At 37.3% G+C, this 12,843-nt stretch overlaps 1 protein-coding gene across 1 annotated transcript; it reads left to right on the top strand.

Annotated features, from left to right (window-relative positions):
• The first annotated feature begins 2,904 nt into the window (after window positions 1-2,904).
• Window positions 2,905-11,204, top strand: PEX5 (peroxin 5). Its single transcript, XM_079050479.1, has 13 exons — window positions 2,905-3,178; window positions 4,329-4,599; window positions 4,675-4,868; window positions 7,329-7,571; window positions 7,668-7,790; window positions 7,880-8,044; window positions 8,116-8,309; window positions 9,642-9,888; window positions 9,971-10,055; window positions 10,155-10,264; window positions 10,354-10,578; window positions 10,675-10,835; window positions 10,917-11,204. The coding sequence occupies exons 1-13, from the start codon at window positions 3,062-3,064 to the stop codon at window positions 10,993-10,995; spliced, it is 2,214 nt and encodes a 737-aa protein (XP_078906605.1). The 5' UTR covers window positions 2,905-3,061; the 3' UTR covers window positions 10,996-11,204.
• Window positions 11,205-12,843: the final 1,639 nt, after the last annotated feature.

Here is a 12,843-nt window from a genome sequence, read left to right as displayed (position 1 = left end):
GTTAACTTGAAAAACTGTATTGAGATCTTTGATCTAGGATATACAGGGGCTAACATCAAAATAGCCACGAGTAGTTCTCCGATACTCAACAAATCGCAGTGCGTTCCTCCGTGTTCACACAGATACTGCGAGTAGTCTCTTTCTAAGTCAATGCTACATCCTTGAACAACTGTGGCGAGAAGGGTCTTTATGACTTTGTGATCCACAATGACTTTTTAGTCATGGTTACCTTTTAAGACGCATCTATGATCGACGAAGGATATTCATTTGATGGAACAGAGGAGCGGTTAAAATTTGGAAAGTTTACAAAGACTGAAGATATTTCAGATGACGTTGATGAAGACATTCCTTCATTTCAACCAATGACGGAGATATTCAATGAAGCGATGATTACACCAACTAAGACTGTAAGAGAAAGTGATTTATTCAGGAAGTCAGACGTACCAACACCCGACCAGATGGATGCTCACATAGAAGAACTACATCGAGCTGCGAGGATTCCTCCCCAAACAGTTCTTGTAACCACATAATCACCATCTGAGAGTGAGAAAGAAGAATTAGTTTCCTCCCTATTGTCAAGGAAGCACAAACACTGATATTAAGGGGGAGTGCTTATTTATGACCTTATACAAACGCCAGCTACAACTGTTAGACCAACCCAAGTTACAAAAGATGTTTATAGCCCAAATTTTTGAGACGAAGCTGTGGGCTGCTACAATGGTTTGATCAGATGTTCATCTTGCAAAGAAACGTTGAAGAAAACTAGCAATACACCAAGGGGGAGATTGTTGGGACATATTTATGTTGTTTATGCTAGTTTTATATTATTTAAATGGGTTTGTAGTGTTTTCGGTTAAGTGGACCGAAATCCTTATTGATTTCGGTCTGAGTAGGTTTAGTGGGCTGGGCTTGGGATTTTATTAAGCTTTGTATTTAGGTCATATATAGGTGATAGCCGTTTAGGGTTTTTAGTTGTTCCATTCTTAGTATTCGGTTGCATTAAGTTCATATGTACCAGACGGTTTATTCCTAATAGAATCGTGTACATTTGAAGTGAATTTGTGTGTTCTTGAATCATTGCTTAATTAACATTCCGCATTCTTTAAGCAATTAAGATTGATATTGCATAAGATCCATAGTTTTGGGACTTACATTAAGCAATGCTTTTTGAATGGTTGGATTAAGTAACATTTGTGTTTGACTATAATGAAAAATGAAATTTTTACCCTTGATTTTTGGGTCGTTACACAAAGTCCCATTTGAACAAGAACAAATCATGATTTACATTGTCGCAAGGTGTTGATTTCGCTTTTACAAATGGGGTTTTAACCAGAAATCATCAATTTCTTCTATATCACTTTTACATGAGTTTTCAAAACCTACCCCCTTATTGAGTCATCTTCTTCCCACTTTTCCTTACCTTAACCTTAAAACCTACCATTGCAATACCATCTCACCAATCAAGATCCAACACCAACACGACCATCCACCATTTTCACACTTCATCATCAACTTCATAAGATATCAACACAACAAGTAATGAAGGGTAGATCGATTTCCCATAAAGAAGAACTTAAGGCTTAGGCAGAACAGTTACTCGAAAATGATGGACTGAAAGTCGAGTTTGGAGGCAGCGATGATGGTTGCAAGGAGCTCTAACTTGGTCGACGATTCTTTGGTTTAGGGTTTGCAAACCCTCGCTCCGTCGACGACTCCCTGAAAACCCTCGTCGAAACGCCATTGAAAGATGAAAGAAGGCGTTGGTGACAAATCAAATGACGGCTTTGGTGGTGGTTTCCGGCGAGATTTGCAGCTGCCGGCTGTTTCCGATAAGAATGAAGGCTGTTGCAAACGAAATCTATGTCGACTTCTCCGTCACCACCACTATCCCTTCCTTCCACCAGAGCTATGGTGCAGAAGGAAGTCGTCGCCGCTCCTTCCCCGATGTACGAACAAATTGGTGGCGTGTGAAGGTTTCTGGCCGACATCTACTGATTTGTGGCATAAAAATCTATAGATCGGGGCGTTGGACGGTGCTAACGGATGGTGGTGACACTTAGGGTGTTCGTGTGTTTTCCTGAGATATAGAAAGAGATGAAAGAGGGGTGAAGGAGATGAGAGGTACACAGCTATGGAGAGAGAGGGAGAGAGAGAGAGAGAGAGAGAGAGAGAGAGAGAGAGAGATGTGTGTGTTTGTGTATAAGAGAGAGTGAACGGGATGGTGGTGAGTTTTTTTATTTATTTATTTTATTTTGAATAAAAATAGATAATAAACAAATGAAAAAACAAATTATAAGGACATAATGGTCTTTTCAAATAGATATGGACCAAAAACAATAAAAAGATCCAATTTTTGACCTGTGGTGCACAAACATTTCGTTTTAGACAAAAAACACATAAAATTGCCAACCAAAGGGATATTTTTGCAATTTTGTCAACTAACAATCTAAGGCCCCGTTTGATACGCATCTTTCCAGGTTCAAACAGATCTTTCTGGCTGAATGGACCGGAAAGACTGTTTGATTTGCACAAAAGAAGGGGTATTTCCCGGTAAGATATGTCTTTCCCAGAAAGCCCCAAAATCATATCTTTCTGGTTGAATGGGCTGGAAAGACAATTATACACCAAACCCCGTCTCTTTCTTTTTTTATTGGATTATTAATCTTTTTAAATAATTTTTTTAATTTTTTTTTATTGAATTATTATTTTTTTTCATCATTCAGCTCAGTCAATCAGATGTACAATCAAACAACATGGTTTATTTCCCGGTCAGAAAACTTTTCCAGACAGTACTTTATCAGACAGTACTTTCCCAGACAGAAACTATCAAACGAGACGTGAGACCCAATGACATTTTTATCTGTATAATAATCATAATTATACAACTGTTTTTTTTCTTGGAAAGAAGAACGCCCCAAATATTGGTCCATTATCTATCTACTACGATTGTGTCGTGTATATTTCTACTCTCCTCTACTATCGTTCGCGTTATCGGTGCAAAGAGACTACTAATTGCGTCACAAACCTGATTGAATCGAAATTGGATCGATTGGTATTAGAAATGGCGATGAGGGAGTTGGTCACGGGTGGGGCGGCGTGTGCGGTGCCTGGTTCTTCTTCTTCATCAAACCCTCTTGGTGCTCTCGCCAACGCCCTTATCGGCTCTTCCTCTCAAAAGGTACTTCCATCGTCTCATAATTCTTTAACTTCTTGTAGTTAGTTTTGAACTACCTGTGTTTATATTGCTGATCCCAGTCTGGAACTCCTTAAGAACGCCAAGTACAAATCAAGAAATTGTATATTTTCCGTCGATCAAGTTAGAATATCTATGGGAGATGGATATTTGGAGTCCATCTCCTTCAGAAATAAACCTATGGAGTCCAACATGATTGTTAGTAACCATAAAGATCACTGCTAAAGCATATTTGACTTGTATTTGGTGATTTCTGTACTTAGCTAAACCCTTATCATGAAAGTCAAATGTTTTGCCCCCAATCTTAACAAGGATTCACCAAGAAAACCCCATAGAAAGACAAGAACTTATCTGTTATTGGATTAAAATGAAGCTTTTGTTTCTACTATATTCCTGGATGACTAAGAAGTTATCCAAGTTTGAGATTGAAATATGAAATTCATTTTCTAAAATTATAAACCCTTCAATCTGTATTGGGATCAGTGAGATAGTTGAAGTGGTGCTACTGCTTTGTGCAAATCTTTGGCAAGCACCAAACTTATCACAATTTCTTTTCATGGATAATGTGTAAGGTCATAAGAAACGATAGAAAGGAAAGGGTGATGAGTTTGGTGGTTGTCATTGATTCATCCTAAATCTGAATATATTATTCTTATTATCAAAGAAGTCTACTAAATACATGAAGTGAAAGCCAGTATGCATTTCTAGCAGACCTGATAGTCTTAATATCCTATTCTTGTTTATAACCTTACAATGATTTGCACAAACCCTTTATTGAAGTTAGATATGAACTTGCTTTTTCAGTTATTGGCAATCCTATTGTATTCCTTTAGGTTGGTTGTTCTTGGTGGCTTTCTTCCACTTGCTCTTCTCCTTCTTGTACCATCCAAAATGATATGCTATGCTTGTCAATTCCTTGTTGCAGTATGGTGTGAGCAGTAATTCTTTTAGGTGAGGTAAAGATGCATGAAAATTGAAATGGATTCCATTGAGATAGTTTGATTAACAATATCGGTGTGAGATGATGCACTAGTACAATCTGAGCTCATAACTTTGATAATTATTAGGAAGTCGCATTGACATACTGTGTGTTAGAAATTGGTATTAAATAACCAGAATGTCGTTCTGCAAGCAGGAAAGGTTGCAGGAGATTCCTACATCAACACTGAATACGTCTGGGTCTGGCAGCGGTATCTACTCAGGAGGGGGAGAGGCCTTGTCAGCTCTTCCTGGATCGGAGTTGGAACATCCTCTGCAGCGTGATGGCTCAGGGTTCATTAATGGTTTCCATGCTGCAAATGACCAGACCCAGAGGCTTGGTGAAATTTGGGATGGAATACAAGGTCAAGGTCAAGGTCAAGGTCAAACCAACTTCCCTCTACGCCAACTTCAACCAGAATTAAATGGTAAAGTTGTCATATCTTCCTCATTCATCAAGTAGCTATACATACTCTAATGATAATACATTATTGATTATACAGGCCCACCTCAAAGAGTATTGTCAAGCTTTTTGCATTCATTTGTTAATAGCAGTCATGGTGGAGTTCCTTTTGGTCCCACTCAACTGCCGGTGTTGGGTTTGTCTGAAGGGGACAAACGCTGCATACGTGACCGCAGCAGCATAATGGCTCGGCATATCTTTGCTGACAAGACTGAGGATTTCATCAATGGCCAGGTTTGTTTCTCGCATATTTAACGGAACTACTTCTTTTGCCATAAGAAATCTGAGTAAAAGTTGATTACTTCAATCGAGCAATTTGCATGTAGATATATGTCTACAAGAGATCTAACATAGGAAAGTTAGCTATACGACTCTAACTAGTTCATCATCATCATCATCATCATCATCATCATCTGTTAATAACATAGTATAGTCTGCTGGACTTTGATGATAGCCATAACCTTTTATAGATTTTTCCAGTTCGTTCAAATCATGCATGCTCTTGTAAATTCTTTAAGAACGTCTTTTATCTTGGCCACCAAGCTTTTCAAATCCTGGTGGTGGACACATAAACACCTCCTCTTCCTGATTGCCCTTGAGAATAAGTAATTGGTGCTAAAAGGCCACCAAAGTTAACTAACTGCAAGGGACAATAGAACAGAAATAAGGTTAGATCTTGGTAAACCCTTTAGGCTTAGCCACGTGTGAGTCTCACTTTGTATTTCATTTACCCATTTTGTCTTTGTATTTCATTTACCCATTTGCATCCGTGTCCCATTCTTCCTTAGAGCACTCACATTGATCCATTATTGCTACTTACTTCTCATTTTAGATCCTCTGGTGCTTCTGAAATTTTCTTGGAGATTTTTGATGTAATTGTTTAATGACTTTGAGAGAGACATAAATGGATGATTAATGCAAGAGCAAGTTACTTTTCTGATTGCAATGGGAATATCAAGATAAAAGTTTCAGTAAATTCAAGAGGAATAGGGAAAGGAACATTATAAGGATGCCTGAAGTGGTGTTACCAGGTTCATTGGATTGCCTTGGTGCCAAGGGAATAATTAGCTCTCTACTCTTTTTGGCTACCCCTCTTTAGTTAAGTGGTACAACCAAACCAAAGACCTTTTGAGGCAAATGTGAAAAAAAAAATAGTATGAGCAGTGGGAACTGCAATTTTAAGACTGTCAGGTGGAGTAATATAGTCAAGAAACTGAGTTATTAACAAGATGCTGGCAATTTTAAGCAGCCAAGTAACCACTTTTTCTAGAAAAACTATTATGGATCTTTGATCACTATATGAGTTAGATGTAACAGCCTTGAAGGTTGATATGGTCTTGAGTCTTGACCAATAAAAAGATTTGAGATTTTGCTTCACGTTCCATGTTATGATTCAGGGAGGGAACAACCTTATTAGATAAGCAAAAGTAGGATGCCCTAGTCTATCGTTTATTTGTTTCTTAAATCTTATTACTTAATAGGAATAGAACCAATTGCAGGTCCCAATTGAATTAGATTATTCAAAAATGGCCTGTTCTGTTGAAGGTTGATATGGTCTTGAGTCTTGACCAATAAAAAGATTTGAGATTTTGCTTCACGTTCCATGTTATGATTCAGGGAGGGAACAACCTTATTAGATAAGCAAAAGTAGGATGCCCTAGTCTATCGTTTATTTGTTTCTTAAATCTTATTACTTAATAGGAATAGAACCAATTGCAGGTCCCAATTGAATTAGATTATTCAAAAATGGCCTGTTCTGTTGAAGGTTGATATGGTCTTGAGTCTTGACCAATAAAAAGATTTGAGATTTTGCTTCACGTTCCATGTTATGATTCAGGGAGGGAACAACCTTATTAGATAAGCAAAAGTAGGATGCCCTAGTCTATCGTTTATTTGTTTCTTAAATCTTATTACTTAATAGGAATAGAACCAATTGCAGGTCCCAATTGAATTAGATTATTCAAAAATGGCCTGTTCTGTTGAAGGTTTATATTGTGTCAGGTATTTGTTTTCTTCATCATAAATGTCCTTGTAGTCTTTATAATTAGAATCAAGTTTTGGTACATGAAGAAATGAATAGATTAAGGGATAAAAGTATTTGATAAATTTATTAAACTTGTACCTACCGCAATTGGCTCATTGATAAGGGATGGAGTTGGATATTCTGCTCAAGGTCTAGGGAATCAGACCTGATGTAAGAAATGTGAGCAGAAAGAAGTTGATGAAGATTTTACATATAAACAAGAGAATTAAATTAGGAATTAGGAAAGTTAGCTGAAAATCAAATATTCGTCTTTCTAACAACAACAACCAATTCTATTGTAATAAGCTAAGGCCTCGTTTGGTGACACGACCATGCTTGGTGTTCTTGTCATTTTCTGTAATGTGAAAGGTTGCTTGGTAATTAAGTATTCAAATCAAAATATATTAAAGATGAAACTACAAATGAACCTCGAGCACTTGTTATATATATATATATATATATATATATATATATATATATAAACCATGAAAATTAAGCTAACAAATAGTTTAGTTTGAGGAGGCTTCAGTATTATCTTGATTTGTAGCCCTTAAACAATCAAGCACATCCACATGGTTGGTGCGAAACTGAAGACATTGATTGATCTGTTAGTTTCATTTTGGTAGGAAGTAGCTACAGTCTTGAATCTTGATACATTAATACTTGTTCAGGTGAATGCTCTGTTATCTTCTTTAGAGATCGATAATCATGGGGGGTTGGTTAGGGAGCACATGCCTGGTAGATATGCAGAGCTGGATCAGTATTGGGGGGAGTCGCAAGTCATGGGGCCCAGGCCCAATGCAGATGGCTGGGCTGATGAATTTTCCCAACAACACGGTGGGGACCCGAATGCTTGGGCTTTATCCTTTGAACGACAACATGGTGCTGGGGGTTGGGCTTCTGAATTCCAGCATGTCAGTGACCTCTTTCACTTCAATTATTAAATAACTAAAATAAATAGTTGAATGCTGACTTACTATTAGTATTAATTATTATGTTATTGATTTCAGGAGCAAACGCAGATGACGTCTGTGGACCGAATGGCAGGTGCAAACATTCCATCTTTGGCTGCTATGGAGCAGACCCGAATGCTAGCACACACTTTAGCTCAGAACACCAATCCAAAGTTTCAGGTTACTTTACTTACTTTGAATTAAAATTAACATGTCTTTTTTTTTTATAATCAGGATATTATTTATTTGGTTTGGCAAATAATATGCAGAACTCCAAGTTCCTTCAGTTTGTTTCAAAGATGAGTCGTGGGGAATTGACTATTGAGGATAACCAGGTCAGGCCTGCAAGTGGGGACTGGGCAAATGAATATCAACAGCAATATAATGCAGGCCCTTCCTCTACCTCTTGGGCAGATCAGTATGCACGTGAAGAGGCAAGTAAAACTTTTCTCCTCTTAATCTTATCAACAGGTATCCGATAATCAATGTGTATGAATGTGTTCAGGTTTCTAGGGCTCCTGATAGGTGGGCGGATGAATTTGCTAACGAACGTGTGCATCATGGCCCGGTAGATGAGCAGTGGGTCAATGAGTTTTCAAAGTTGGAAGTCAACGACTGGGCAGATGAATTTGGTCGCCAGGTTGGTGAAGGCATTCTGGGAGATGATTCTGCTGATAATTGGGCATCTGCATATGACGAGTAACTTCTATCCTCTTTTCTCCACATAAAACAATCTGCTGTTTTATAATCATTTAAAGAAAACCTGCTTCCCTTGTAGTTATTAGCTTCACTACGCTCATGTTAGGCTATAAGTAACCTTGGAATTCCTCCTCATATCCAGAACCCTTAATATTCACCCTAAGGCATACTTTTTTTTTTTTTTTTTTTTTTTTGCAATAAGCACTAAATAGATGTCTAAAGTCTGATTGGGCCAGACATTGGATAGATAAACGTGTTAGTTACTGCTACACATCCAATTATAGAAAAGGGTAGTATGGGAAAATAAATAACATGTTATTAGTGGAGGGGCATTTTCTTTAGAATGCTTATAAAGGAGTAGATGGAAGGAGTGTCGGTGTAGGTTATCTTTTGTCAAGTTCTAGTTCTGGTCTTGGAACCTTTGGGTTTAGCTTTGTTGATTTGAGTGTTTAATCAATTCTTGGAGTAAGTTTTGTTATCTGTTCCTTCCTGAGTAATGAGTATTGATTTCTTCTTCTAAGTTGTAAGTGAGTTGGTAGCAGTTAGCTTTCTTGTTCATTAAGTTGTCATTTTATCTGAAAAACATCTTAATCACCTTATTGGAAAAAAGTCCGATTGCCTCTTATTGGAAAAAAGATAATCGGAGGAGATGAAAAAAGAAGAAGAGGGACAAGACAACCAAATCGCTTTAAGTTTTCAAAATTCATTAATGCTTTTGCTGATTTTGACTTTTGAGTTAAGTTAGTGGGCTGCCGCACCTATGTATGGGGAAATAGATAAGAGAAGCGAAAAGTAGTCTACACCTATGAAAATGAAATGAAGCTTTATTGGTTTTTAAATAAGTTTGTTGTAAACATTCTAATCCATACAACATACCTGGACTAACACTAACTGCCGCCTTGCATTTATGGCTGCCTCAACAGCCCCTTTCCTTTCGGTGTAGAAGTAGAACTAACTTGTATTCCTTCCCCAACCCGTTACTGACCCCATCTTCAGTTTCCTATTAATTCCTAGCCACATAGCCTGAAAGAGTGGGATGTTTTAGTTGTTGCATAAAAATAAGATACAAATTCAAGGAGAAGAGGTCTAGAAAAAGTACAAGAGAAGTCCTACTATAATAATATAAACAGCCTGATGATACGAGTAAAAGTGAATAAGAAAATAAAATTCATCATCATCTGGTGGTTGAAGTTGAATAATTTATGTTTTCCAAAATGTATTTGAAGTCCTTGAGAGTTGAGTTAGTTTGGAGCATAGAAGCGTTGGAAGAAGAATATTATTGGTGTTGGTTGAATGTTGAATGGATTGGGTAAATTGGTATTGTTGTTGTAGGTACTTAAACGAACAAGCTGTTATGAAGCAGAAATCTGAGAGTTCAAGGGGGGTGTATGTATTTTCTGATTTAAATCCTTATGTTGGGCATCCTGATCCTTTGAGGGAAGGCCAGGAGCTGTTCCGTAAAGGTCTGTTAAGTGAAGCAGTTCTTGCTTTAGAGGCTGAAGTTTTGAAGAACCCTGAGAATGCTGAAGGTTGGAGGTTGCTTGGTGTAGCACATGCTGAGAATGATGACGATCAACAGGTAGGTTAGATTTGGTTACTTTTTTTCTTTTTGCATAATTGTGTTTGTGTTGATACATAAATAAATATCAATGTTATGCCAGGCAATTGCATCAATGATGCGTGCACATGAAGCTGACCCCACCAATCTGGAGGTTCTTCTTGCACTAGGAGTCAGCCATACAAATGGTATGTATATCTACACACACACACACTAACCAACCAGTAGCTTGACTTGTTTGATTTATTTATTATTATTATTTTGTTTAATTTAATTAATGTCCTCAGAATTGGAACAACAAGCTGCATTGAAATATTTGTATAGTTGGCTGCGCCAGCATCCAGAGTATGGGAAAATCGCTCCTCCTCAACTCTCCGATTCACTCTACTACGCTGATGTGAGTTTGTGAAAATATATATATATATATATATATATATATATATATATATTTTCTTTTGTATGACATGACATGACATGGCATGACAGGTTGCTCGGACTTTCAACGAGGCAGCTCAAATGTCACCTGAGGATGCAGATGTACACATAGTACTCGGTGTCTTGTATAACCTTTCAAGAGAATATGACAAAGCCATTGAATCCTTCCAGACAGCTTTAAAGCTCAAGCCAAGAGATTACTCATTATGGAACAAACTTGGGGCAACACAAGCAAACAGTGTTCAGAGTGCTGATGCAATATACGCATACCAAATGGTAATAACTAATAACCTCCCTCTAGGCTCTTGGCTCTTGGCTCTTGCACCGTTATTATACAAAAATGTGATATGCTGCTACTGCTTCTTGTGTTAGGCATTGGATTTGAAGCCGAATTATGTTCGCGCATGGGCAAACATGGGTATTAGTTATGCAAACCAGGGCATGTATGAGGACTCTATTCGCTACTATGTGCGTGCACTAGCAATGAATCCAAAGGCAGATAATGCCTGGCAGTACTTGAGAATTTCTCTAAGGTGAATCAAACATTTATTTATTTATTGGAGTATTATAAATTATAACCAACCAAACCAACCTCTCTTCTTTTTGCTTTGCAGCTGTGCTTCCAGGAACGATATGATGGAAGCTTGCGACTCCCGGAATCTTGATGTTCTTCAGAAGGAATTCCCGTTATAAGTTACACTCACACACTCACACTCAACTTTCTTATTTGCAATCATTTTCTCATGCTTTATATAATATACTACTATATTGCCTGTAACCTTTTACACTCTCTTTTCATATCAACCTATAAACAAGGTAAGCCAATTGATCCTTGTACGCAACAATAAAACTAGAAAACCGTTAAATATCATTTACTAATCACTACTCTACTCTTGCTTCAATTGCTTGCTTGCTTGTCTTTATCAAATCCCTTGAAGATTGCACTCAACTTTTTACATTTCATCAAATCAAATCAAATCAAATCAAATCCCAATGTAGAATTGCAACGACCCTCTTCTCTTCTTTTTGGTAAACTAAACTAGATGTGTCTTTTGCCACCTTACTAGTTAAATTATTACATAAAATCAAAGACTTTTGCATAAATACTTTTAATATGTAATGTAACCTGGTTATCTATATTTGGTTTGAATACACGATTATTTGGAGAACAATTCCATAAATACTTTTGCACCCACTCATTTGATTGATGGTACCTTTAGACCACCCTTTGTAGGGTTTTTGGCATTGTAGGCTTTGCACATTTAGTTATTCATGTATGTTTTATGCTCAATTAGTCCTTAACGTTAGGAAATACCAACTAATTGCACCTTTATGAACCCGGTAAACAGAACAACTAGTTGTCTTTCTTACGTGACATTACATTAAATAAGATATTTACCTTATCTTATCCACGTAAGAAATCGAAGTCGAAATAATCACATTTATTCACACACGCCACTACACTCATTCGTTCTTCATTTTTCTCATCTATCAGTGACCAAGAATGGAAAAATTAGGGTTCCACACATTTTCCTTCGATCGAAGTCAATGACCTCGCAACCAACCGACAATGTCAACCTCGAGGCCAAACCCTGATGGACTCTACCTTGTAGTGGAGCTCAACTTCAAAGGTGTTTTTTTTCGAGATCCTTTCTCGTATAACCATGGTATCAAATTCACATTCAAAGATCATGATTTTTTTTGGAATGACATACTCTGAGTGTATCACCTTTCTCGAACGGCCCATGCAAGAAAGTATAAACAAGCTATACTACTGTGAGCTAGGTAAGCCCTTAGTATCTGGGATAACTGCTATTCGTAACGATGAAGATTATGCTAGTTTCATTTTTAATGTTTTTGGAGCCGATGGTTTTATTTCCCTATATGTGGACCATGATGGTGAAGAAAGTATAAACAAGCTATACATGTGTGACATAATGTGCAAAGTGGCCAAACTTCGTCGTGCTACAGTGCCAAAAACCCCTCTTTGTATGTTTAAACTTTTAATGTTATGTCACCCGAGTTCTTCGATTGTAGGCTTTGGAGTGGAAATCTCCGATTCAAGTATAATAAGTAGGGATGGTCATAGGGCCCAAAACCCTCTTCTTTTTTTTTTTTTTTTGTAAAAAAGGAAACCACTAAGGCAAATTTTATTAAAAAGAAGAAGAGAATTACAAAAGAAAGAGGGCAAACGCCCAAGAAAAAAAGACGAGCCTAAGCTAAGGGACATGCCCCAAAACAAAGACATAAAAAAAAAACTAACTAAACAAAGACCAAAACGTCATCCTTGATCAAAAGGAGAAGAGACGAAACAAACAAACAAAAAAAAATTAACTAAACAAAGACCAGAACGTCATCCCTAATAAAAATGATATGTTATAATCACATACACATACATGTGGGGGAGTGTACGGGCATGTAGGTGTTGACTTGTGTGTGCGTATGCTTGTGCATATATATGTGAAATTGTGAATACTAATTTGAATTTACATGTAAATTCAATGTCGAGATCAACAATCATTTAGATACATATAATCCAGA

Source organism: Lactuca virosa, chromosome 5 (assembly GCF_052849685.1).
Source record: "Lactuca virosa cultivar CGN04683 chromosome 5, Lactuca_virosa_CGN04683_v6, whole genome shotgun sequence".
NCBI classification, from domain to species: domain Eukaryota; kingdom Viridiplantae; phylum Streptophyta; class Magnoliopsida; order Asterales; family Asteraceae; genus Lactuca; species Lactuca virosa.
This window is presented reverse-complemented; position numbering and strand designations above follow the sequence as displayed.

Excerpts from the sequence above, each read along its gene's own strand:
- PEX5 (XM_079050479.1), top strand. The coding sequence starts at position 3,062 with ATGGCGATGAGGGAGTTGGTCACGGGTGGGGCGGCGTGTGCGGTGCCT. Across the intron at positions 4,600-4,674 it reads ACTTCAACCAGAATTAAATG|GCCCACCTCAAAGAGTATTG; the intron begins GTAAAGTTGTCA and ends TTGATTATACAG. Across the intron at positions 4,869-7,328 it reads AGGATTTCATCAATGGCCAG|GTGAATGCTCTGTTATCTTC; the intron begins GTTTGTTTCTCG and ends ATACTTGTTCAG.